The 27,616-nt window shown below is 43.8% G+C and overlaps 1 protein-coding gene across 1 annotated transcript; it reads right to left on the bottom strand.

Moving 5' to 3' along the window:
• Positions 1 to 217: 217 nt before the first annotated feature.
• ALG13 (ALG13 UDP-N-acetylglucosaminyltransferase subunit) lies at positions 218 to 25,718 on the bottom strand. The gene is made up of 27 exons (XM_032124247.1): positions 25,519 to 25,718; positions 24,916 to 25,075; positions 24,581 to 24,719; positions 23,188 to 23,293; positions 21,304 to 21,531; positions 20,901 to 20,984; positions 20,122 to 20,172; positions 19,385 to 19,431; positions 18,397 to 18,469; positions 17,019 to 17,100; positions 16,496 to 16,676; positions 15,713 to 15,788; positions 14,884 to 14,992; positions 13,621 to 13,685; positions 12,631 to 12,731; positions 11,899 to 12,026; positions 10,988 to 11,222; positions 10,370 to 10,526; positions 8,297 to 8,429; positions 8,025 to 8,060; positions 7,838 to 7,893; positions 7,153 to 7,215; positions 6,621 to 6,792; positions 5,265 to 5,387; positions 2,288 to 2,328; positions 1,256 to 1,439; positions 218 to 1,146 (listed from the first exon to the last, which is right to left on the bottom strand). Exons 1-27 carry the CDS (start codon positions 25,597 to 25,599, stop codon positions 881 to 883), a joined length of 3,177 nt encoding a protein of 1,058 aa, XP_031980138.1. The 5' UTR covers positions 25,600 to 25,718; the 3' UTR covers positions 218 to 880.
• Between the last annotated feature and the right edge of the window lie 1,898 nt (positions 25,719 to 27,616).

Below are 27,616 nucleotides of genomic sequence, written 5' to 3'. Positions count from 1 at the left end.
CTATTTGAGGACCAAGCACGTTGTGCCTGAATTTAGAGGGGAAAAGGTACAGTTACCAGGAATTACTCCACTTCCCTTTTCATGCTGAAAGCTTTTGCTACTTCCTCACAGAAAGCTGGAACAGCCTTGTCCCACACAACTGCATTTCTTCAGTCCAGGCTGCGGGATAACCAATTGTCAGGAACATTACCTGCCAGTGATAAATGACCACTCAATGTTCATGTGTTCAATGCTTTTATTTCGTGCCGTCAGTGCAAATTAACCACCACCATATGTGCAACAGCTTTCACAAAACAAATCTCACAAATATACAACAATATACAACAGATCAAAACATTATTCTTACACTTTGCAGAGCCACGAAACCTAAGCACTATGAAGTCAGACAGAAGAAATACACAGCTATTACAAATATGTGACCACTAGAGGCAAAGCAGCTTTGTTTTGCGAAATCTGAGAAAGTCTACTTATTTTCAACATTATTATCCCCCTCTAAACGACCCTGTGCCCGGTGTTTATCTGAGTTGTAATGGCAGCCTGATTCAGTGCTTCAGCACAAACCAGGTGTTTCAGTGTTCAGTGCAAGCCCTCAGAGATACACAACACGCCTTTAGTGCCAGCACGTTTTTTCCCATACTTCCTGTACTCACATCCAAGCTGTTCCCTGCACTACAGTACTTTTCTCCTACGCTTTTCCTAATCAACTAAAGCAACATCTTGTCACCGATCAGTAGCATAAACCTGAAGAGAAACGTGAAATTTGAACATAGTTTGATCAACTGACTCAACCCTCTCAGAGAGGATAAATTTACAAAACAATATTAACAAGAGCTGGCAAACAAGAAATGAGAACCCAAAAGGGAGCCTCCAGCTCCCAGATTTACATTCCCTGAGGTGCATCAGGAGGTGCAGGGCTAGGGGAGGCCACGTAGCCAACCTGGGGCGGTGCTCCTGAACTCCCAGCCTTCGCCACTGGTGGGGAATTTCCATGGGGAGGATTTATTGGATGCCAGGTACCAATGTAGCGATAGGCAGGAACCACAGAGTCAAAGCCAGGCAGAGGCTGCTGGCTGAAGGGGTCTGACACCACTGGGTAATACACTGGCCCATAGGACAGGGGTGGAGGCTCTGTGTTTTGGAAGTTACCTTAAAAAAAAAAAAAGAGCAAAAAGCACATTCACACACTTCAGCCGCACTGATGGCCTTCTAATGCAGGCTTTCGTGAGCATGAACACAGCATTACTCAAATACAAACCATTTGCTGATGCCTCCAAGGGAACCTGGTGGACTTCAGTTTGCCCAGCATCAGGGAAGAGCTGAGGCACAGACTGATCCAGGACAGGAGCTGGCTCAGCATACGCTGGGTAAACTTCTACTGGAGATGGAGGCAGCACTGGCTGCACGTACATCATGGAAGGCCAACAGCTCTGATGGCAATACTTGGAGGAAAGGGAAAAACAGTCATGCATAACAGCCTCATACTCTCCAGCCCTCCAAATCACTGCTACTTTCTGATCTAAACTTAGAAGAAATGCATTTTTTTCCTTCCTAGCCCTTTAAGACAAATAAACAAACAAAACCCCCCATGAAACCACTACAGCCTACCAGGAAAGATACTGCAATACCTGCAGCAACAGCCACACTGCTGTTGTGTCAAAAGTCTTTACAGAGAAAGAAGATTCCCACTTATTAACTATCATAGTCAGATTTTTCCTATTTCTTCAGTTGAAGGAGCTCACAATGCTTTTTTTACTTCCCTGAGCAGCAGCACTGAAGCTGCACTTGACTACTGCTACAGAGAACTCTTCAGCAGAGCAGGTTTCCAGAACACAGAGAAATGGTGCTAACCCATCTCAGCTCAGCTGCACAAGTCCTAGGAGACTCCATCCACACATCTCTAAGTGGTCTTTGATGTCTTATCTAAGTATACAAGTTCTCTCAAGAACGGCTCAGGTTCTTCCCCTTTTCTTCATAGAAAGAATATTTATCCACCATCAAAAAAAAAAAAAGAACTCCAAAAAAGGCAAAAAACCAAAAGTAAAACTGAAAAACCACCACCACAACCCACAGTAAAACAATTATGATGGTGTACTTCACATTTTGAGTTAGAACTTCACTTCCCTGAGTCATGCTTTAATCTCCACCAAGAAAGTCTACCCATATTAGTAGTCCAGTGCACATAATGCACATTTAAAACACTTGGAAGTTCTGAATACATCAGTACATTTGTCAAGAAACGCAGCAGTTCTTACAGGCAATTTGCTATACTCATTTTAAAAGCACTTACTTGTAATCCCATATTAAAATAATACCGCAAGACCTTTGTATCTGAAATTAAAGAATATGACATTAAAGAGCAGAGGAATATAAACCAAGAAGCAAAAGCAACTTACACACAGTAAGAACATTTTATTTTAAGTTAGAATAACTTAATGAATGACAGTATTTCACCACTACTTTTTCTTTGAAATTTCAAGTGTAAAGGATGTATCTTGAATATCAGTCATTAAACTAGTTTATCTTTTTAACTAAATCCAGTTAGATATTTGTGCAATGGTAGGGCATTTGTCTGACCAACTTAGTATTTAATTTAATGACATTAGCTTTAATTTTAGTTTATTCATCTCGATTACTCAAGCGACGACTCAGGTTTTTTTCAAGTCTCCACTCTCTAAGCAACTAGGACATAACACAGAGCAATCCTTAAGACCCTCTTGCCTAATTCTGGAGCCCTCCAACTGTTATACCAAGCTCAATGGAGGCAGGAATAAGGAGTATATTCCTTCCTCACAAGGGTACTCAGTTCCCAGCTTTCTTACAGAGTCTTTTTTTACTTCTGTCTTCCCTCTACTGAACCATTTGTCCCCAGCCAAGTAAATGATATGCTGAGAAACAGTCCCAGGTGTGTGAAGGAACTTTGAAACCTCTCTCCAAAAGCAACAGGGTTTTGAACTGTTTTGAAACAGATTTCCAACTATCCAAAAACTGTGAAACAGCTTTAAACCTTTAAAGTTGACCCACTGAAAGGGCAAAAGAAAAAAAATAAAAATAGAGTGTGTATTTAATCCCAGGATGCAGTTCTGGAACTGTGCATGAGAAAAATTGATTTCTTAGATGCCAATAGAGATTTGCTTCAAAGGCTCAGGAAGAGCAAGTGACCTATGCCACAGCACAGACTTCGAGCTCCCAGCTGTACTAAAGCTAAGGGAAAGCAGGGAGACAACTCAAAAGGAACCACTAAGGGATTCAACTTAGCAACGCCTCCAGAGTTACCATATTCCATCTTCACAAATACCCACCCTCCCCTAAACCAGGCCTTGGCTCCACAGTGCTTCCCTGTCCACCCATCTCCCACACCTTCCCAGCCCTGCTGTCTATGGCACTTTGTGTTGTGTTCTGCTGCAGGAAGGCAAAAGCACCAGCAAAGCAAACCCCAGCCTTAAAATGCACGAGGATTTGTTCCTCTGGCACTGCTGCCATTTCTCAATTCTTTTACCTTTCAGCACCATCTATCAGGGCAACAACCCATGCAGCTGTTTTAGGAAATGCACACAGGCCCTTCCTTGCTTAGTCCTGCAAGTGTTGATGGTCTGACTGTGACACTGCCCACAGTCAGTAAAATAGTTAAAAATAACCCAAAGGCTTACGCAAACTTTTTAGTATCAAGCTGTAATTCCATCTACATCTGGAAAAAGTTGGCGTTTTTTTTAAAAATCCAATTTTGTTCTTCAATTGTTTATGCAAATCTATGCAAAGCAAGCATAAGAGCTGAATGAAACAGCTGCTTCCATAGCAGCAATAACAGTACAAAAGAACTGCTGGGAGACAGAAGTGACAAACTGGTACTGGAAATACTGACGTCTGTGGAATGCTGGAACAGAAAGCCAGTACAGTAGGAGACCAGTTTTTGTTTATATTCCTCTTTTAGATGTCTGGAAATCAAGTCCATCTTCAGTAAAACGTGACAACCTTATGAAGCAACAGCTAAGCCAAAAAAAGTTGCCCATCCTGATACGAAAATATAAAGATCATGTTGACTCTTGATAAAAATCTCATATCCTGATAGTTTTTACTGGTGCTCATGGGAAGCTCTGGCCAGTACTGAACACAGTGTTTCTAGATCACAGTAATTTCAAGCAGGATTTTATCAACAGCTCCTTCAAATACAAGGCACCAGGCAAGGGCAGGACACCTGAGGTCACTGTGTTAATAAACACACTTCACAAGTCCTAAATGCCATTAAAACAAGATACAAGATGCTATTAAAACTGGAACAAATGCAGATACAACAAATAATGCTGGAGCCCACATCAGGATTTCCTCCCAGGTCCAGGGCTTCAGTCTGTTGACAAGTCCTGCTCTCCCATCTATACCAGGCCTGATGTCTTCAGCAAAGCACACAGAACTCCAGATCAAGCACACCCATGTACTTGCCCCTGCCCTACACTCCAAAACCTTATGGGTTTCTTAACATAAAGGCCATATAGATTATACTCCAGCACTGTAACAAATGTTCCATGCAATTCCTTATTAACTAGCAACCTTTGAAATTCCTAGTCTGTGCCAAGAAGGACATGGCCCATATGATATGGACTGACTCAGCTGAAGAGCCCCAGGCAGGGTCTGGAGAGGTTATTAATCCACATCCACTCCAGATTCTTGTCAGCACACTTAACACCCCATTCTCCCAAGTGGGGAAAGTTAAGGGCATTCAACTAAAGCTGGAAAGCAGGAACTCCGTGTGTGCATGGCAACAGTCAGAGAGATGGTACCACAGCAGGGAAGAGGAAAGAGAACAGCCAAAATTAACAGATCTTGGATGTGAGGGCACAGGCAAGACAGCAGAGGAACTGCAGAGCATGGCAGCAATGCCTGTGAAAGCAGCAGGCTTGGTCTCTGCACTCTTACTGCTGAACAGCTGACGTGGACCTTGAACACTGTCCCAGCTGATGGCACTGTGTGGCAAAGCTACACACCCAAGGAACAAGATGACTTTACCTTCTCCCTGGGCTTTCACTTATTTAGGGTGCTGTCTAGAGCTGCAATAATCACATATTTGAGTCAGATACAAACGTTCTGTTCAAAACTGGGAGTGAAAATGTTTTAGCATGAATATCTATAATATTTCTCACTCCCTGCGAGTTGCAAAGAACCATTTTTTCTCACTATGTATTGTCACTTGGTGTTCTGTTAAGCTTCCAAGGAGAACACAAGTCAGAAGTGTGCTGGAGAGCAGCAGGAATAAAAGCACAAACCATCATTACCTCGAGGCAGATCACTGCCACTGGGATCACAAGAGTAAGCTGGAAGAACGGCACCAGCTTCTCCCACCTCACTCACTGGGGGAAGAGGAGCTGAATAAATTGGGAATGACACCGAAGAAACTGCTACAATTGGAAGGAAACAAATGTCACCCAAACATCAACTTTGCCATGGTATGTCAAATGAGTAAGGTGCTAAGTTACACAATTTAGCATGTACTTTGACACCTCAGTGCCCCTAAATACAGGCTCTGACAAAATTCTGTTTAGCAACCACTTTGAAAGGTGTCCAGAAGAAATTTTAAAACTAGATGGGAAGTTCAATTTCAATTGAGAGTTTCAATCTCTCAAGCCATAACTACATTTCTATCTGCAAGCTGTATATCCCAGTTAGAAGAAAAAAACCAAGTATTTTTCAATCATGTCTTCATATTAGAAGGCAGGCCAGACTTCTAGGACAGATAGTTATGTAAGAGAACAACAGAGAACAGACTAATCACTTCATGTCCTCAGAAGTGTGACAGTAAGCCCACAAAAATAAGGGAAGGTTCAAGACATGTCAGGACAAAAATTTTTTGGACAGACAACTGTTCAATATTCATTTAGGTGGCCCACACCTCTAACACAGCAGCAGGTTGGCACCAGTGAGCAGACAGCTGAGAACCATGCTGACTAAACTCTCATGCAGAGCAGAAAAAAAAAAAAGAGATAAGAAAAGTGAGACAGAACTGAGCAGAATGGAAGGCAGAGACTTTTTAGATGCTAAATGAGAAGTTACAGAAGACAGGAGAAGTGCTCTTTGCAAGAAGGAGAACAATTTTTTCATAACAGCCATTTTCCAACAGCAAAGCAGGTACAGCACCTAAGGTGGCAACTGCAGCCTGTGTCTACCCACAAACCTGATCTCCATGCACAGAAGGAACCAAGGGTCACAAAAATGAACCAGAACCTGAAATGCCACACCCAGTGACTCTTCTGGAAGAGACCGTGCTCTAGAGGCTTTACTCCCTCAGCTCAAGAGGAAAATTAGCTGTAGAAAAGGGGAGGTGAAGGGAGCTGCACTGAACATATGCCTTCTCAAAAGAATTTTCTAGCAAACACTCGGCATTAATAATTAAAGGAGGCAAGGGGGGGAACCCAAAGCAGACACCTCCAATTCCCATAAAAATTCAGGGACAACAGCCCCTTCGAAACAAGAAGTCAGCAGCCAAGTTGCAGCTAAGTAAGTTTAAACCAAAGCAAGTGACACTTTTTAAAGCCTTTTAACACTTGTTTTGGATGGGGAGGGAGGAAGGGAGGGGAAAATGTAACTGAAAACTTGGGAAATCCAAGTCCACAGCTGCAGTCTGTACACTCTACCTGGCCTCCCCACAGAATAGGGAGATACTATGACAGGCTGAACTGCTGTTTGTGGGGGAGCTGCTGTTATGACACTGGCTGGAGTGGAGGCAGCAGAATTTGAAGAGAGACCTGTAGCTGGAGCACTATAAACATCTGTGGAGGTAGAAACTGTTGCAGAGTTCACCAACATCTGGAAAAGAGTCAAGAATATTCAGCAGTCTGCCTCTGCAACTGGCTTTGACACAGACTATGAAAATACCACATACGTCAAAAATTCTCACTTCACATTAAATGCATTTTGTAAATCCTAGCTGTAAAGGCACTAACTATCCAAACTCTCTGAAAATTGGCTTGAAAATACCAGCTTAGTGTTGCAGACACCTGCAAGGCATCTTCTGTTTTGCTTGTACTTGCAGGGAATTGTATTCTCTGCTGCCAGAGGCTGTGAGGGGTCCCCACAAATGGACACAGTCCAAGCGGAGTGGTCACCTCTCCACAGGGCCACCACAAAAAGGAAGTGTGACATACAACTCAGAGTACCAGACACTACCTTCTGTGGATAGCTGTAGGAAACCACTTCATCTCGAGGTGACACAAAGACTGGCCCTTCTTCCTGAAGGGATTCCAAAGCAAAGCAGGGTCCATTTAAGTGGCAAAGAAGCCACAAGGCACACATAACACACCCTTATATAATTTAAAAAAAAAAAAAAAAATGGACTATACACCCAGAGTGCCTTTTGTAGCTCAACTAAACACAGTTTTATTCTGGTGTGATCAGGACTGCTCCACTGTGGAGCAGCAGGTGACTAAAGATTTAGTTTCTAAATTTAAAGAAATAAAAAAAATTCCAAGGTAAATTCTACCACAGATTGAGTTCTCTCCAGTTCCACAGAGAAAGATTAAGATTAACTGGAATACAACCTGAAGGGTGGCCTGATAAAAGCAAGTGCTGTCTGGAGCAGAGAAAGAAAAGTAAACAGCAGTCAAATACACACTCTCTCTTTGCAGAGGGAAATGTGGAAAATCATTAATGTATCTAGTGCAATCCAGACAGTACTTGCAGACTCAGATAAAAACCACCATTCAGGGAGGAAAAGGAGAGTGAATGTATAAATGAAATAAGCATTCCTTTCTTTTATTAAGTCTCTGGCCTACTATGCATCCAAGGACAGTTTCCATGAGGAATGCCATACACCTCAAGGATCTCAAGTCTGAACAGACTGAGTAAAACTTACCAAGCTTGCTGTAGGTTCTGCTGAACTAAATACTGTTGCAGTCTCACAGTTGGGATCTGGAGGGCATAGGCAAAATTAAGGTGCAGAGCTGCATTAAATCTAATCCTTAAGAAACTTATAAAGAGGTCATAATTGAGTTTGTAACATTCACCAAATGTTTATCAGTGAAGACTAAACTTCTACTTACCTGGAGGTGCATAAATATATTCCTCATGAAATTGCCCTACAATGGAGAGAGAACAGGAAGTTTTAATTTGGGGGGGGGGAAAAAAAAGGGCAAAAAAGCTTAAAGCTGGAGTTACTGTAATTACATTCCAGTTCACCATTAATAACCTGCTTTCAGTATCATCTCACTTTGTTTCTCCTCTAGGAGATGGAAGTAACCTACTTTTGACAATGAAAAGCACACTGACAATCTCTTAAATTTTTTTTTTGCCTATTAATCCTTTAAGAACTCACCATTTTCACTTGCTGCTTCCTCCTCCTCTAAAGTACTCAGGGTCTGCTTGTTAGATGGAAGGGAGTTTGGACTTCTCCTTGCTACCCAAAACCCCCCCGGACCATGGACAATGGGAGCAGGATTACTCTGGCTCTGAAAAGCAAAGGCAGAAGCACGCATTTAGAAATAATTTAAAACCTTTCCATGCTCTATGGAGACAGACACACAGAAACAGGCTGGCAGACCCAGCTTGCTGCAACCAAAGCTTACTAGAAGCATCATCTGTGTGTCCATTCCAATGCAACAAACGCTTGTTTCCTTTTCCTTTTATTCTGCCTTCCACACTTTTTATTCTTGAAGATCTACCACTGTCCTATGCTATGCAGTCAAGTTGCTCCCTCCCAGATCTCAGCCTGCTTTATCCCAAGCTCTAACACAGCTGCAAAGGAGGGAGCAGATCCCAGACAAGTATTAGTGCATTCCTCATTCTGGAGCATTCCCCCATACCAGCAGCAGACCAGTTCATGCAAACACTGATTATTGTGGAGAAAAGGTTACTCTTAGCCACAGCTAGGGGAACCAAAAGTTGGCTGCTGGCACAGACACCACTGTCTGCACTAGGCTGACCCACATGTGCAACCCTGACTATTTCAGAGAGCAGCACACCCCAGGGTTGCCCAGAGCACTCCTTCAGTGTTTTACATGTCCTTTGTCTTTGCACTGAAGTCAGTCTTTAGCTGCACCCCAGTTTAAGATCAGTTCTCTGAAGGAGGAATACAGGATTGCTTGAGGAAAAAGTTGATTCACTCTTTTGTGATAGCTAAGGTGACACTCAAAACTCTCCTCAGAAGACTTTGATGACTACAAGATCAATAAAGTGCTCAGAGAGGCTTGAAAGATTTCCAAGGTTGATGCAGAGGTGGTAAGTCAGAAGATTCTCCCACCAGGCTTCTAGCAGCATGGCAGAGTCCTCTGTGAGATGCATCTTTCTCCAGGAAATGTCATATTCCTTACTGAACAAGACAAGGAAGAGATAGAGAAAAAGCTTTGGCATTGACAATAACAAAGTCACTGAATGAACATGAAAACCTATTCATTAGGAGCTGCAGGCAAGTCTAGCAAGGGGGAGAAAAAGCCAGTGAGCTGTATTGATTTCATGTTGGAAAAAAGAAATTGCAGGATAATATGTCCTTATTCCTTGGCACTCTTTGAGGAAAAATCAGAGCAAAGATTATAGATCTAGTACATCAGGGAAAGAAAAAAATGACTGGTGCTGAAACAGCCCCTAAGCACATTCCCTCTGCCTCACTTAAATACAAGACTAACACTAGTTAAGTTCACTGCTTCGACACAGCAAAAAAATTCAAACAATCTGTTTTCCTATTCAGATACCTAAGTATAAATTGATTTTTTTTTTTTTTTAGCATACCCAGCTTTGGACTAGGTTTAAACTACAAGTGAAAAAAAAAAAAAAAAGCATTTTAAAGAGTACACTGCCACTTTATCTACAACTCAACAAAAAGACTGCTTTAAGAAAAGTCTAGGTTTATAATTTTTTCCTGTTTCTGTAGCAGAAGAAACTGGCAGGAACAACATGTTAATCCAAAATATCACAACTACAAATTTGGAGGAAAAAATCCAGGCTATCACTACCCAGTTTCTGAATCTTGCTGCCCAAATGATAAATTACAGTGTGGCAAACAAGTGAAAAGCTTTCTCCCACAATATTTAGAGATAGACAAGATATGCACAGGAGGAAAAGATTTTGTTTTCCAACTGCAATAGAAAGGAGAAACTATTTTCATGAAAATATGCTAAAAAGAAAATGCTAAAAAGAAAACAAGTGTTGCTACTGAGGATACAAAGAAAGATGGGGAATATCTAGAAAAACTGAAGTTTTTAAGCAGGTTTTCCAGGAGCTAGACTAATTTCAGTCTTCCATTCTCAAAAATGCATTCACTGTAAAACCTTAGTCCAAGAAAACCAGAAAAAGCTGCTGTGAATTTAGGCAAGGAATTGCTGTGCGTTTGGACAGTTTTCCTCTCCTCCTCTCACTTTGAGAGGCTTCAGCTTACCCTTTGTTCATAACTTACAGGCACAGTAGCAAAAGCAGAGTCATCATCTCCTTCAATTTCACAGAAAGTTGCAGTTTCTTCTGGCCCTCGAGGCTCCTCTGCAGCCCCTGCCACAAACCCGTACTGGCACTCCTTGTTCACACACTGCAGCTGGCGGCGGCTGCGGCTGCAGGAGCTTTAGGAACGAGAGAGGAGGTGAAGAATCACCACCACCTGCAATTTCACCTGCGTTTGTCTGCTCAATTTTAACTCAAGTTCCTTCTGCAGAGCCACAAGAAACCTTCTGTTTCACACTGTGGTGCAGAGACAATTCATGCCCCACCATCCTCCCCCCAAGGCCTGGTAGAGCAATGTTTGGTACAAGAGGTTTGTTGTTGTTCACCAGGAGTGCAGGAGAAGCTGCCATGGCTCTGACAGCCTTTCCATCCTGGGCTGGGGTAGAATGCTGTTTGAGGGCCAAGCATATTGTGCCTGCTTACAAATCAGGCAGATCCCCTGGGTTTAAAGGGTATTTGCACTTCCTGCAATTATCAGGAAGTGCCTCCCAGCTGTAGTTTTACCTAAACAGCACAAACTCTCTCCTAATCAGAGTGAACAGAAAACAAGTGGCCAACTCAAGTTTTCAGAGCTTCCTACCTCGGCATGCCGGAGTCACGGTGGTGTCTGGGAGGGTTCTGCTGGTGATAGGGTTTGTAGAGTGCCATGTTTGCACCTCCCTGGGAGCAGTGGAGGGCAGGGAAGCGTGCTGAGGGAGCACTGTGCTGCAGCCGGGGTGGCAGCACTGGCTGTCCCCTGCTGTAAGCCACAGCCATGAACACTTCCTTCCCACGGACTTTCTTGAGCATCCTCTTCCGTGTTTTCATATCCATTTCTGCAGTTTCCATTAAGGAAAGAGAGATTTACACCTTCAACCTGAGCTACGGTCTCAAATGATGAGGAGAAGACTCAGTATTTGCACCCATAGAAAAGAAAGGCAGTGGCCTATTCCATTTTAAGTATGGAAGCTACAGACCTTTCTTTAGAAGGCTCAATCAGGCATTCTACATGATGAGAACACAAGCATCTGACATGGGAGTACCTTCCCAGCTTCAGCTGATCAAATTCAGTGCTAAAGTCTCCCTATGCAGGCTGCATTTATTTATAAAGTAAAAACCTCACAACTCCTCCTCCAAATTAAATAGAACCCATATTTAATTGGTTAGAGAAGCCCTGGTCTGTCCATGCATCTCTGCTAATGCCAGATCAGACAAGCTCTCCAGTTCACTGACATGCCTTTTTTTATATGGTTCTCAAGTGGCAAATTTGTCCTGGGCAATTTTGAGCAATACCAAATTTGCTCTGTATTTCAATGGATTTGCTCTTTTGCAAAGGCAAATTCATCTCTCTCTGAAAGGTAACTTTACACCAAACCCCCGTGGTGACCAAGTTTTATATCACAGGGTGAATTAAGCCACTTCCAATATCCAAAGACTGCTACAGTTACAACTATCATGAGCACCTCCCCTAGTTCCCCAGGGAAGGAATGCTTCTGGAAGCCTTGTACAAACCTATTCCTGAGAAGTGTCCACCTGTGACTTTCTGATAGGCTCCTCCTCTTCTGTTGTGAGCCATATTCCAAGCAAGGACAGGAGCCACTTTTGTCACTGGCTTTAAGTTTGCCAAAGGAACTGTGTGCCTGCAGGAAGGACACCCACATTAGCAGTGCCCCAGGGAGACACTCTGCACAACAACATAAGCTGAAGCAACACCAACACAGAAGAAAATAGCTTGTGAAAATAAATCATCTGTTTCTCTGGCACCAAGCACACCTTACTGGTAGTTGTTTAATGAAAAAAGACAAGCTAGGCTTTAGTCTCAACACTATTTACTTCCTAGGTCAAGCCTCTCTCCCCTGCCTGCATTTGTATGCCTCCTTTGTACACCTGAAAGCATGGGACAACACAATTTTTGCAGGATGTTGTCAATCCTAGCTTTGGAGGAAGGTGAATGATTGAACAGCAAGGGGGAGAAAGTGGTTAGAACTCACCAGAAGTGCCAATTATTTTGTTGCTTGGGTACAAGATAAAAGCTCCAGAGAAACACAACAGCAGAGGGCAATTTGCTCTCTGTGAATTAAGCCCAAACTGCAAAAATCACTTTTACATTCCAGTGAGGTAAGAGCAGCAAGATTTCACAGAAGGCATTACAATAATGATTTTAGGTCATTAGAAATCCAAGAGGGAAAACAAACCCCTCAACCAGAAAGAGTTTAAACTTGAAGTCATCACCACACTGCTTACTTTTCTGCCAGCTCCTCAACAAACACAGTCAACGTGTTGCTATCCTGTCCAACTTCTTGGATATGAGCATTGTAATACTTCTCTCCTGGTTCCAGACATACCTGAAAAGAGAACAAGGGAAGCTCTAAAAAACCCAAACTGCATCAGAATATTGTCTACAAACCACTAATAGCAAAGGCTGCTCCTAAGCCAGTCCTATGTTATTGAGTTGGCCCAGGAGTCTCAAACACTACTTCAAATTGCAGACAAAATAAAAAGCACTGTACTAACTTCAGGGAGGAAGGAAAAAAAGAAATAAAATCAGTCTTGTGAGCGACTTGAGAGGCAAGATACCTGCTCCCTAAATTATTTTTATTCCCTGTGCCCAGAAGATAAGTACCAAGGAAGACTGCTGCTTAAGAACTTGAGAAGAACAGAAGATGAAGTAGGAAGAGGAAAGCTCAGCTCAGGGAGAAACAAGTCACTGAGTGAATCATCAGCACTACCTTAAAGAGTGATAAAAAAATACATCCTCACTACATATGACATCAGAATACAAAGAAAACTGACCTTCCTTTCAGCATCTCCTGTCCAAGATCATTCTACTCCTCCCTTCATAGCTCTTCCCTTTTTATTTTATAAAAATATTTTGCTACTTCACTGTTGAAGAAAGATAAGACTATCCAGAATTGTTGCTTAGCCCAAGTGCAAAAATCTAAAGACAACTACATCAAAAGCACCCCCTCTGCATTTTGAGCTCTGCCTGGAACTTCCACACTCCGAGAATGTGCATGACTGGTTCACATTGAACTCCCAAACTACTTTTTTATCACACTACCAAGTTTAAAAGTAGATTTTAGAAAGCAATTACATTTAAAAGAATAGCTACAAGAAAGAGAATGAGAAAAGCCTTAGAAAATTCAATGAAATCAAATGACTTCATGGTTTATCATAGTCCATTTAAAGCAGTTTTAACAGTTTATCATAACTGGGTCTCCTTTGAGTACTAACCTGACACTTGTCTCCTAAATAGTACTGTCTCCCAGCAAACACCATGTAGTCAGTTTTTTGAAGCTCTAAAAATAAATGAATAAATAAATAAAGGGGAAAAAAAGCCTTTAAACTACTGTTCTTTCTTTGCATATCCTACAAGTACTTCATGACAGCATCCAACTATGATTTTATAGGCCACTGGAATTAATACTTCCTGTGCATGCCTGAACATTCCCCATAGTAACAGTGGAGTAACTCTAGATGTTCTTACAATAGACCATAACCAGTCTAAGTCACATGAGACCAGTAATATCCAAATAATGCAGTAAGCAGCACTACTACTCCAACACTGCAGCTTCTGTGGTGGTACAGAGTTAATCCTGCATTTAATGCAAATCCTGGAATTAAGAGTGTTGGACATCTCTTATCTTGCCAGAGTCCTGGTGGCACTTGGCAAACATGAAATGTCATCCAGGAAAAGCTAACATTGCCTAAAGTCTCCTTGCTGTTAGATTTCAGCTTTTTTTTACCTCTGTTCCTTGCCTGGCTTCGCTGCACGTCAGTATTCTACACAGATAATTGGTTACCACACTCTGTTCCAAGAATTTTAATGATCCTCATTACTGATTACGAAGTGGTAAAATGCTAGAGTTCTTCAGCATGCAAAGCACTTTGGGTCAGACATCAAATATCACTTAAAACCTTATCTTTCTTGGAAACTCCTTGCTTTACAGATCAGCCATTGTGAAAGCCAAAAAGCAGCCAGCCTTTCCCAAGCCATGAGAACCATGAGATCTCTGCAGAATGCTCAAGCCCAAGAGGGCTAGGAAGCAAGACAAAAACTCTTCTGACAGATCTCAAAGCTAAATTTGAGATCTTCATTATTATACAATTCTGAGGCCAAAATCGTGCTCTAAAAAGAAGTCTTTGCACACATGCTGTAACAAAAAACTCCACATTTGAATGCTTTCCAATATAACAGAATGGCAACAGAGTTCTGTGCTCTGCTTTGAATCCTACTTCCTGTACACAGTCAATAAGGAGCAGAGATCAGATTTTTAGCAACCTTGTACCATTATACAGTATCAGAAGCTGGGTATTTTGTACTTTGAATGGCAGACAGGAAACCAAGAACATGTCCTACCTACAGCTATCTGCTGGGTTCACCTCTATCCTTCACATTTCAGCTGTGAACAAACAGGTGACAGGACTCAGATTCATAAATTTAATGCTAAGCCTACTGCAGGAAGAGTTTTTTGGCTTTCCCCTTTCCAAAGATACCTTTTCTGCTGTCCAGCCAAACATCAAACTCCACATTTCGATAGATGGCAGAGTCCAGTGCCTTTAGCACTTTATAAGGAACAGGCATCTTTGGAGGATTTTCTGGAGGCTAAAAACAGAATTGGAATGGAGCATTAACAAGTGCATTTCATGTGTTCAGCAGAGCCTCTCATCCTACCAGTATCTGTGAACCATTTTAAAATGTACAGATGCTATTTTCCAAAATTTTCACTTCCACTCTATTTCCCTAAAAGCTAAAACTCAGAGTATGAGAACAGATTCAGGCACTCAGGTGCTGAGCACAAACAGACCCTGGAAAGCACTGGGACAGGCTCAAGAGTAACACTTGGCATGTTCTGTACTCAAAAAGAATCAAAGGAAGCTAACAAGACCAATGAAGCCACAGCTTCAAAAGTTGGTGAGAATTTCAGTTATTGTATCTGAAAACTAATTCTGTAGAGTTTCTAAAAGTATTCTGAAGCAATTTATACTATGGTCAAGACAAAAGTGAACTAATTTAAACCATCTCCTGGGAAAAACAAACAGCAAATCAGGAAACATCTGCTAAGCTCCATCTTTTGGGGGAAATAAAAATCAGCCAGAGAAGAACTAGAGAATTTCAGAATGGAAAAGAGCATCTCCAATTTAAGAGAAACTCAAGGGCAAAACCAAAAGGACAAGCAGACAGAAGAAATAAGCCACCCCCTTGCCAAAACCCCATTTTTAGAAAGTGGTAAAGAGGATTTAGTCCTAACAAGGGTAACATCATACAAGAGAAAAAAAAACCCCAAAAGCAAACCATAAGGGCATTTTCCCCTAACTGACAAACCTTTTGTTCTTCAATGCCTTGTTTGAACTTGGTTTCCTGTGGATTGTCCATATCGTTGCCCTCCCAGGTGTCCAGCCTAAAAAATTGACAATAAGATTACAAAAGATACAACACACGATTTCTAGCCAGGGTTAGTATCACCAACTGTTCACACAACCTGAAAAAGCACCATGGTGCCATCAAGTGGCACATTTTGCCTTAAACACTAGCGAGGTGCAATGCAGTGCAGGACAAGCCTTTTCCAAGCTTTAAGAACATGACCTTTGCTTGTTCCAACACCCACCCCTAACGAGGGGTACTGCCTGTGTTAGGAAAGGATGAAGGTGATCCCACTGAGTTCTTGCACTGCCAAGTACAAAAGACACTCTGTGCCAGGTCCCATCAAACCAATGCTGTCTGCAGGCGTTCAGAGGCTGCTCTCAAGCCCTTCAAAGCTGTGGAGGCTTAGAAGAGTACTAAGTCTCTCGTAAAAAAAAATTAATAAAAAAGCTCTAATGAAATAAGGAGCAATTTTACTTACAAATAAGCTGTCGTTTTAGAGAAACACACAACTATACCACAGCCTGCAGCAGAGGATATTCAATTATGTGACACTTCCCAGCTCCAAAGAAAGCACTCTCTCTCCCACGATATACTTGAGCTTTGCGTTTGTGTCATGACATAGGAAAAAAAGAGTTAATATTTCATAAAAATTCAAAGAAACTTGGAAAAGTTGTCCTCTGCAAGGTTTTGAAGGGGTTTTTTTGCTTCCCTCCTGCCAGATCCTCTTCCCCAATATACTACCTCTTTTCTGATGAATTTCTGGGCACTTTTTCATGGAGACAACCAAAGTTTGCATCCTCACTTCCTACAGGACCACTGTTTCTGTTCTTCTTGGATCCACTTCGAAACACCTCAACTGCAGACCTTAATTCTTCCTCATCCATGCCAAACACATCTTTGTAGAGGATCTCATATAACACAGCTGAACAAATCAATACAAAGCTCGATAATATGAGATACATAAGAACTGCTGCAGTTTTCAAGGCAGGCATATCTTCAGGTATTATCTACTGTTACAAGGCAGCAGGGACATCAAATTTAGGGACAGGATCATAAAGTAACTCAGTTGGGAATAAGGGACCTCTGGAAGCCATTTGGACCAATACCCCACTTAACAGCTAAAAAAATGAGTGTAAGCATAACAATATGCCATAAGTGAGCTTCCATCTCTCTTCTCCCCACCCCTGAAAACTGAAATAAACCCTGCCTCTAAACATATGAAAACACACAATTCCCTTCCAGAGAAAAATGATTTCAAGTTTACCCTGGCAAATAGCAGCATTTTCCTGGAATTGTTTTGTATACACAGAGTCATAGTGGCCATTACTGGAACAACACAGTAAAATCTGGGAAAATGGAAAAAAAAAAAAGAAGGTTTTAAGGCTGGAATGATGTAACCCCAAATTCTATCTGAGACCCTCTCATTCTACAGTTGACATCAACTCATCAAGAAAATGGTTAATATTATCAATATAAATAAGAAAAAGCTGTAGCATCAGCTCCAAGCAGAAATTTAGGTGAAGTCTCTAAGTAACTTTGTATCACACAAAGAAAAAAAAGCACCCGTACATCCTGCTGTTTGTTTCCCACTTACCTCCAAGACCACCAATTGCTCAGAAGGTAAAATAAATACAACACATTGAATGCAGCACCCCAAGCCACACTGTCCCAAGTGTCAAAGGCACATCTCATCCTTCTCTATGAGGGACTATAAGAGCATTTACTTCTCCAGCCTTTAAAACCTTGCTTTTAAGAAGCGTAAGAGATGCTTTCTGCAACACGTGCATTGACACACCATGCAAACATGTCCCACCAAACTTCTTGGCACACAACCACAGTCAACTGCAACGGGCAGAAGCCCTCAGGCAGCTGTCAGCACACTGCCAGTGAGGATGCTTCCCAGAAAACCAGCTCCCAGAGGGAGCTGAGATGCCAGGACTCAATTCTGTGTGCTGTGTGCATTCTGCCAACACAAGCTCTCCTCTGGTGGTGAGGAGGAGCAGCACCAGAAGGAGCTGCTGCCCGTACTCACAGGGTAATGACAGACAGCTGCCAACACTTAATGAGAGCTCTGGTGGGAAAGCCTTGGAGGGCAAGCACACGTTTAGACCATGCTGTTTGATTTTTAAACTCAGCTCATTTTGGAATTAAATTAAGCTACAAGGAAAGTGTGTAGGTGAAGAAAGAAGCACATGTAGATGAAGACAGCAGTGCTCATCAACAGATCATTAACAGCTGCAGCAGCACAGATTCAGAGCAGACTGGCCACTTTGGCAAATAGAACAGCCCACATGCAATCCACACCACAGCAACTTCATCGCTATCATCCCTGAAATAGCCACATAATTGTTCATCCACATCTATGCAGCTCCAGAAAACACCAGAGGGGTCAGATGCAAGGTAATACAGAGTATTTGTCCTTTATGCACCTTCCTTTTGCCCCCAGCAGTAGTTCTGATGTAGGTAAGCTGTTCTAATAGCTCCCATTCTGAACTGGGACCAACTATATGTCACAAAGATCAATCAGTTTGTTACAGGCATCCCTTCCCAGGGAAAAAACTGCACACCTCATCCAGCTTCAGGAAAAGTAAGAAAACAGACTGGCAGGGGAACAGAAGGAAAGTGCCCTCACTTCTACTGACCTTGTCTTCAAAGTCATTGCCTGTAGCACATGTGGGTGGCTTCCCAGGGTACCGGTACACAATGAAGTCTCGCCTAGGTAAGCAGAGGGAAAACAAGACTAGCAAGAGCAGACTTTCAGTAGAACTGTGTTATGAAGAAGTTTACAGGGAGCAGTTTAGAGCTGTTGGTTTACAGAAAAAAAAGTCAAGCAAAGCATTTTTCCTGATAAATGAATAAAGAAATGGCCAGGTGAGAAAACCCATCTTGAAGGGAAAATAAAAATTATCTGTGAAAGACCATGATATTTATTCACAGATTAAGTCAAGTACTTATGCTTACAGAAGGGTGCTCAGACACTAAGACAATTCAGTCTAAGTGGTTTAGGCACCCTGCAAAAGGACTAGAACCTCAGTGCAGGGAGCTAGTAATTCTAGCTGAACTTCAGTTTGTTCCTTTAGCATTGGGACAAAGTGAGCCTGCAAAAGGAGGGCTCTAATTTCTACCACTGGAGAGCCAGACTGCTTTTTCAGATAGCAGCATCTTTAGCAAGACAGCAGCACCTGCACAGTTCTGTGTTACCTCTGAAATAAATATCAGTGTGTACACAGCAGGTAGGGCAGGTACTCCTCACTTCTGGAGCTTTCAAGAACACCCACATGAGTTTTAGTCACTTCTAACTACCACACAGTGTTTCCACTGCACACAGCTCCTTGGTTCTCCTCATTTTCCAGCCTTCAGCCACTAGAAGCAAACACCTGACATTCAAGTAAAACATCAGCAGAAGGATAACAAACAAGCATCTCTGGAAAGTGACCCTGCCCTTAATCCCCATTAGATCAGGGGCTGTGATGGCACCATTTACATGCCAGTTAAGTAAATTTTGTAGGGAAGCATTTCTCATCACGCTTCACACATTCACATTTCAGTGGCAAACACATAGAAGGTTCTGGGGCCAGAAACCCCACACCAAGTGCAAAACAAAGTAAATCTTAAGAAAGAGGTACTTACTTGTATATCATTGATAAAGCACTCATTTCCAGCTGGCCAGCACTTTCCTATGCAAGATTAGGAGATTACATGAGATAGCAGAGGCATCTAAACATCAAGAACTGTATTCTAGGTTTCTGTAGAATTAAAATACCTATCTAAACTCATCAATCAATGCACTGAAAGTTGAGATATAAAGATTTGGGGGGAGAGTGAGGTAAAAAGGGTCTGCTTCATGGGATGGCAACAATTACCAAAATGAGTTAGACTGAGTTGCTGCTAGAGCTGCTCCAACACATCACTCAAGATACATTTTTTTTAAACCCGTATTTGTTTCAGAGACTGCTGCATTTACCAAGGTTACTGATTAGACTAAAGAAATAACAATTTGAACCCACGTATCTGAACACTAAAGAAAGAAGCAGGGCATTGCAAAGCCTGACAAAAATTTCATGCAAGGTACACTCCATGTATTTTGCTTTTTCTTTCCAGAAAGCCCTACAATTATTAATAAGCTTTTACTATCCAGCCTGCAGAGATTGCTCCTTTGCACCCACATAAGTTCCCCACTGAAACTGGTATTGTTTATACGTGTACAGTTTATTCACATTATTTATGTAAATGAGACACCAAGATTTGGGTCTATCTAAAAAAATCCCACAAACTCAAATAACTACATTTTAAGTCATCACCTAAGCACCTTCCTGTTCTAGTCTCCTCAAATTTAAATCTCTCAATAAGTCTTAAATCATGCTCACCTTTGGATCTCCTAGTCGTTCTAGGTATTTCTCAAATGAGCCTTCCACATACTTTTGACAAAACAAAGAAGAAAGCAAATATAAAAACTTAGGCAGTTAGAAAGCAAAGTTAAAATTAAACCTAAACACTACTTCACAGCTACCAGCTGTTGATTTGGAGGGGCCAGGGCACATGGAACACGGGAATGATTTGGGGTATCAATGTGAGAATACCAAGAGATCCTCAAAAAAAATTAAAGACATGAGTCCAAGTAATACTCAAGTCCCTCCTAGTTTAGATGAAGCACTTAAATACAACTACAAGGAAAACAAGCAAACACCCCAAAAAACCACACCAATACCCTACAAACCCACACAAACTGCTACAGACAAAGACAACCAAAAAACCCACCTCAAAACCCCCATGACTTCATGTAATTGTTCTAGGATTTCCCACCATCTTTCGATATTCATTTCTTGCTCCAAAATCCTACACATTTCCCCCCTACTACTAAATTTTGCAATGGTTGCTCCCCAGAGCATATACCATACAAGTAACTCACCCTACTCACTTGGGTTTCAGTACCTTGCTTGTTTTCAGAAACTTCAGAACCAAAGTCAAATAGAACTTATGCAACTGCAACCCAACGTAAGGGACAACCATCCTATCATTTCTCTTCTCTTACAAGCACCAAGCATGGCAAAGCATCGTATTCTCAGTGCTAAACCACCGACTCCCTCCCGCAGCACTTCCCAACTACACGTACTCAGCTTATATATATACAACACACGGTACTTACGGATTCAAACCTAGACTGGTGCTGCCTCATAAACAAGACACAAGCTTTCCTAACTTCTGCATGATGAATCTGAGATGAAAACAGCTGGAAAAATAACGGTAACAAAGGAGAAAATTTCAGAGTTTAATTTAAGCCTCGCGTTAGGCATAAATTCTACAGACTGACGCCACCACAAGAAGAGGCAGTGCAGAGGCTCAGGGGCACCTGGGGCTGAGGGAAGCCCCAGCGCCCGGAGCCGCTCGCACCCATCCCCACACACATCCCCACACACATTCCCACCCATCCCCACTCCTCCCCGCTGCCGGCATCGCGCTCTGAGCACCCGGGCGGCTCTCCAGGAGCACCCCCGGCCCACCCCGGGCCTGAGGCGCCCCGGCTGCCCCCAGCCCGGCCGGCTGCGCACTTGCTCCGAGACGGCTCGGAAGAGGCAGGAGGCGTCCTTGGCCGTCATCTTGCGGTACAGCCCCAGGCTGCCCAGGTACTCGTCCATGGCCACCTCGCTGAAGGACTTCTGCCCAAAGTACTTTTTGGAGCCTTTGTGCATCTTCCCGGCCGGGACGGCTGAGGCGGGCACGGAGACGCGGGCGAGGCGCGAGGCGCTGGGCGCGCGGCCGCCGCTAATGAGGCGCCGCTAATGAGGCACCGCGCCCACCTGCGGGACCGCCCGGCCCCAGCCCCCGGCTCCGGCCCCTCGCATCCCGCTGGAGCTGCCTCCGCCGGGGCCATTTTAGGCTGTTCTAGGCCATTTTAGGATGCCCGGCTCCCGGCGTGGGTGCGCATCCCCAGCGTCTCCTCCCGCACCTGGCTTGGCTAAGCTGGCTCCTTCCAACTTCATCGCTCGACTGCAAATAACCAGCGGGAACATCAGTCCAGTGGTTATCCAAAATTCCCTCTGCGCTTCTGGGCTGGAGGCAAGTTGCTAGCAGTGAATTTGAAATATCAGCTCCATAGAAATCATTAAGGGAGTAAAAATCTTAGTCGCTCCTAATCAAGTATTTGGGGCAAACTTTGGGGGATTGGCAAAAATGACTCTTGCACAACTGTGCGGCCTGATTTATTCCACCTGTAGCCCTTTGTGCTTGATTTGATTAGAATGCCTTTATGAACATTTAATTTGCTCATAAAAATTGTACTTAGACATCAGATGGGCCAATTCAGGAGTTTCATTTTCTCGTTTTAAACAATAAAACAAAATCCCCCCCAAATGAATAATGTCCTTGTAGGAAGGGCAATTAGCACCAATTATGAACTTGTAAAATTCTAGCACATTAGAAACCTAAGAACATGCATGAACATTTTAAACTCCCTTTGGTTTTCAAAATATTTACTTAAAAATTTGATGTAACATCAACATAGTTGTCAATTTAAAAACTTTAAATGGAAAGCCCTGATCAGCATCAAAGAATCACAGAATGGCTTGCATTTGCAGGGAGTTCATCCAGTTTCAACCCCCTGCCATGGACAGGGACACCTTCCACTGTCCCAGAGTGCTCCAAGCCCCATCCAGCCTGGCCTTGGACACTTCCAGGGATCCAGGGGCAGCCACAGCTTCTCTGGGCACCCTGTGCCAGGGCCTCACCACCCTCACAGGGAAGAATTTCTTCCTTATGTGTAATCTAAATAGGAAACACTGGGTGTGCAGAAGTCCAAACTAATGGTTTATGATGAGGTAACACCATGTAAATGGAGTGATTGTATTGCCAAGCCCATTCCTCTCCTGTTTTACTTTGTGGGTAAATCACCCAAACCCAGGGCAGCTGTGGGCAGTTTGGCAGCAGGTTTGCAGCTCATGCCTTTTTCCCTTTTGAGGCTTAAATCTCTCACTTTTAAGCTCTCTTTTCAGTGCTTCTGTAAACACATGAAACAAGAGCTGAAGGCATCTGCAGAACATCACAGGAACATCAACAAAGACAATTTATTTCCACCTCTACTTGGCAAAAATGGTCAAGAGACCACTATGCATATGCCATGCCTGTAAAGAAGTAGTTTAGCTTGTCCTCATCACTGGAATTACCATCCCAATGCAGATTTTATGATATAAATGTCTGTCTGTGAAACTAGGCAGTTTATACTCCCTCCTTATTAGCATTGTGCTCTTTTAAGAGCTGAATAAATAAATAAAGCTGAATGAGTTTGGCACTAAATTGGAAACCACTTAATATCAGTTAGTATTAAGTGACATTTTCTTTGAGGGTTTGGCCCAGCTGGTGGATCTTTAGTGTTGAAGGCCACAGTAGGAGATGAGACATTTTATTCCAACATTTTTATTTCTCTGTTTTGTTTATTGTAAGCCAAAAACTTTATCCAAGAATGAAGCAAACTTTTCTGGCTGTCCAGGAGGAAAAGGTTTCAAAGCTGACAAGTCCATTGACTGCAGCGTCTCCACAAGAGTGCTGTAAAAACAGAGCAAAACCAAAAATTAAAGAACGATCCATCCCACAGGAAATTTTTAAATAGTTTTCTTTCTCTTCACCCATACGTAATTCTTTAGCATGGAAGTATAGTAGTATAAATAAGTATATGTATAAATAAGGATATGTATGGAAAGGAAAAGAGTGCACAGAGCAGCAGGCCCCAGCCAGCACTGCTGAGAACACAATTCCATCAGCATTCAGAGAAAAGCTCAACTTTGCAACTTTTTAATCTTCTCTGGTTGCAATGCTGGGAGACTGAAAAAGATCTGACTCGTCCCCATAAACCACATGAGGAAATCCATTCTATCTGAACACATGGCAGAGTTCTCTCCTGATCACAGAACCAGAAAGAACAGCTACATCAATCTGTTACTTGCTATTATCAGGCTGCAAATAAGGCTCAAATGCTTGGCACTGCCCAACACAAAGAAATAAAAATTCCAAAGCTGACAGAAGCACCAAGATAATGAGTTTAAGAAACTTGCTCAATGTAAATGAATGCCAGGCCTAGTCTGTTCAGAAAGCTCTTCTGAAACATATGAAATCCTGCTTGCAGGGCAAAGGAACAAGATGCAGACTAAGTAATGGGAGTTACATTTTCTCTGCTTTCAGTTTAGAGGTCATCTGTTATTTTTAGAGTGGAGTCAATCATAAGAGAAAACACTAAGATACAGTCAGCACAGGAGAGGAGACAAAACTGACAGGAATCAGGATGAACTCTAACAAAAGGTGCTGGGGGTTTTGGTGATGGTGGCATTTTTTTGTGTGTTGTTTGCTTGGTGGTTTATTTTGGGGTGGTGGTTTTTTTGTGTGTTGTTGGTTGGTTGGTTGGTTGGTTGGTTGAGTTTGTTTTTTTTTCCTGAAGTGACAGGCAGTAGATCTGTGAAACTCCTTGTCAGAGGATATGGTGGATTCAGGAAGTTTAGTTAAAAGGGTAGCCTGAATAAGTACTTGAAAGACAGAGGTAGTTAAAGTCACTAACCAGATAACATCTGATTTATGAATCCCCCTGAATCCAAGTATTCTTCTTTTAATTTAAATACATGTACCCTCAAATGGAAAAAAATAATTAGAAGAGGCCATGGTCAAAAGGCTTGGTTAAGTGTAGTAAATGACTACATGGTGTAAATTTATCCATTCTTGAAAATCTAATACCCAGATGGAGGTTACAGAGAAGGATGTACATTTCCTTGCTACATTCTCAGTTCTGCCATAACATGGACTGAACATTCTTGTCCAGCAAGAACAGCCACAGCAGCTGCATACCTGCAGCTACAGTAGAGGACACAGCCATCCTTGTGGAGCTGTTTGGCCAGCTCAAGCTGATGGTTGTCCATCAGCTTGTCATTTATTACTACTATCAGTGGTTTTCCTTTCTCTAGAGTCTCCAGGCAGCTACCAGCACCTACAAGAGAACCAGAAAACACAGTGAGAGATGACACACCCTCCTACTTGCTGCTGAAACAGGATTCTTTGAACAACCCACCCCTAGCTGTGGACCTCAACATGCCCAGCCAGCCCACCGCTGAGCGGGAGAGACTTCATCCCACGGAGCTCCCTCAGCAGGGCCCGGGAGCCCCGGGAAGCAGACGGGGCTCTACCTGCGTGGCTGATGACCAGGTCTGCGCTCTGCAGGTCCTCAGCCAGCGAGTCCTTGAAGCGGAACACTTCCACCGCCACGGCCGGGCTGCTGCTGGGCTGTGGCAACGAGCCCCGGCCCACCTGCAGCACCAGCTTCTGGTACCCGCAGCTCTGCAGCGCCTGCGGGGAACGGGAGGGATGAATGGAGGGGATAACGGGGGTGGGGAGGATGGTGGGAGATGAAGACAGGGATGGAGAAGAGGGGGATGATGGGGAGGGGTGACGGGGGTGGAGTGAAGGGATGAGGCGGAGATAGAGGGGGTGTATGAGGGGTGTTCTCAGCTCGGGCACTGTGGGGCCTGGCCCAGCTCCCGACTACCCCGGCCCGGGTACCGCTGTCCCCTCCCGTCCCCACTCCGTGCCACACGCCGTCCCTCCCCTTCCTCCACCAACACTTCACGCCTCTCCCCGCCGGAACCCCCCAACCGCTGCGGCCCGCTCAGGCACCCCGGCACCACTGCCGGGACGCGGCAGGGAGGGCGGGGCAGGTCGCGGCGCGCAGGCGCCAGCCCCGGGAGGGCAGGCCGGGGCCGGGGCCGGGGCCGGTGTCTCGGCTGCCTGACCTTCAGCGCGGGCGGGGAGCCGGCGGCGGCGATCAGCTCGTCGAAGCTGGTGGTGCCCACGGTGACGAACACGGATTTCATGGCCGCCAGGACGGGCCGGGCCGGCCGCGGGGCCGCCAGGGGGCGCCGCGCGCCCGCTCAGCGCTCCTGAAATGGCGGCCGCGCTGAGGGGAGGGACGGGGTGGGAGGGAACGCCTCCTTCCCTCACGGGCCCGACCCTCCCGTCCCCGAATGTCGCTTGTCTTCACGGTCCTTCCCCGTTCGTTTCGTCCCGCTCCCTCCGCCCACGCGAGGCGGGTGTCACGGCGCTGTGGGGTTTGCCCGCACGTTGCCACAGCAGCAGGGATGGTGGCCGCTCTGACGAGCCCACTGTCCGCCAGCGTTTAGACCAAGACTGTCTCTGGTTTTCAGACTTTCAGGGAGGAGAGGTAAAAGGGAAATAAAGGAAAAGGGAATTCGGAAAGTTTTGGCCTCCATGTGTTATTTCAGCATTGGGGACCCACGCAACTCAAGGACAGCCTGGCTGGGTGTGTTCAGAAATGCCATGGCCAGAGCAGAGCCACAGCCACCTTCCCTTTACAGACTGACATTGGCCCAAGCCTCCCACAACACTTGTGAGAGTAACACTTTGACTTCTACCCAAAATTCTGAATATTAGATGTGTTAACACAGTCTTGTTCATTGACTAGTAAGAATGACCCCTGAACAGTTGCACAAACCGGGCTGGCAGTTTTGTTTCGTAATTGTAAGTGTAACACGATGCACAATGCTACAAAAATAAACCAAAGTTAGACATCTAAATCTGTTTATTCCCTGAATTAAATTTAACAGATGAGGTCACAATTGTATACACTGCATGTTCAAAGAAAGATGCAGCTGTCTTGAGGATACCTCTGATTGCTGTATTAATGCCTCCTTCACAATGCTCATTAGCCCCCTATTGTTTTCATTTAGCATAATGAGCCACGCTGAAATGTATTTGTTTTTTGATTAAAGCAAGTAGTGCTGACAGCAGACATGGCACTTTGGGGGAAAAAATGCTATAGAACCAAATAATATTGGTGTCCTGAGTGTGCAGGGACTTAGTGGCTCTGCCTAGCCTCACTCAGTTCTTACCTAAAGGGGCTCCAAGAGAGCTGGAGAGGGACTTTGGACAAGGACCTGGAGTGACAGGACAAAGGGTAATGAAAAAGGGCAGATTTAAATTAGAGATTAGGAAGAAATTCTTCCCTCTGAGGCTGGTGAGGCCCTGGCACAGGTTGCTCAGAGAAACTGTGGCTGCTCCTGGATCCCTGAAGTGTCCAAGGCCAGGCTGGATGGGATTTGGAGCACCCTGGGATGGTGGAAGGTGTTCCTGCCCATGGCAGGAGGTTGAAACTGGATCAACTTTATGGTACCTCCCAACCCAAACCATTTTATGGTTCTAACCTCAAGGTTAAATAAAGTCCCTGTCAGAGAGTGTGAGTGGAAGCCCCAGCTGAGGCTCATCTGGGCAATTGAGACCTATTAGTGCAGTCAGGGTCCTGACAGCTGTTGGACAAGAAGGTAGACTTGGGATGAAAGGAAAATGCTAAATTTTTCAGCTGTGTTGGAGATGAGGTTCAGCACCTGGTAAAGGACAGGATAATTAAATGTTAGGGGTTTTGGTTGTTTTTTTTCCATGTGTCACTGAAAGGCGGTGTCCTCTGCAGCTTGCACTCCTGGCTTCATGCTGTATAGGGGTTAGAAGAAAAAATATTCAGTGTAAAATTGCAGTGACTTAATTTTGTGTTGGAGTTTTCACTGGAGGATACATCCTGCTTGCATGTTGAATTAGGCTTGTTAGGGTGATTTTAAACTGAAGAGAAAAGGGAAAACTATCCATTAAGGGACTCAATTTCATGCTAATTTGTACCTGCTGTTTTAATTAGAAGTTGCGTAGGGCATAAGTAGAATTTTGCCCATGAGTGCTTGTGCTCTGGTCCGTGAGAACTACAGATCACTCTCAAAATGAGATACTTTGAGTTCATCCTGTGCAGCTTTAAGGCAGGTAGAGGCCATGTAATCCAGGCTTGGTGCTGTGCCTTGGTTCATTGCTGTCTCTGCCCTGTGTTCCTAC

This window comes from Corvus moneduloides, chromosome 14 (assembly GCF_009650955.1).
Source record: "Corvus moneduloides isolate bCorMon1 chromosome 14, bCorMon1.pri, whole genome shotgun sequence".
NCBI lineage: Eukaryota > Metazoa > Chordata > Aves > Passeriformes > Corvidae > Corvus > Corvus moneduloides.
This window is presented reverse-complemented; position numbering and strand designations above follow the sequence as displayed.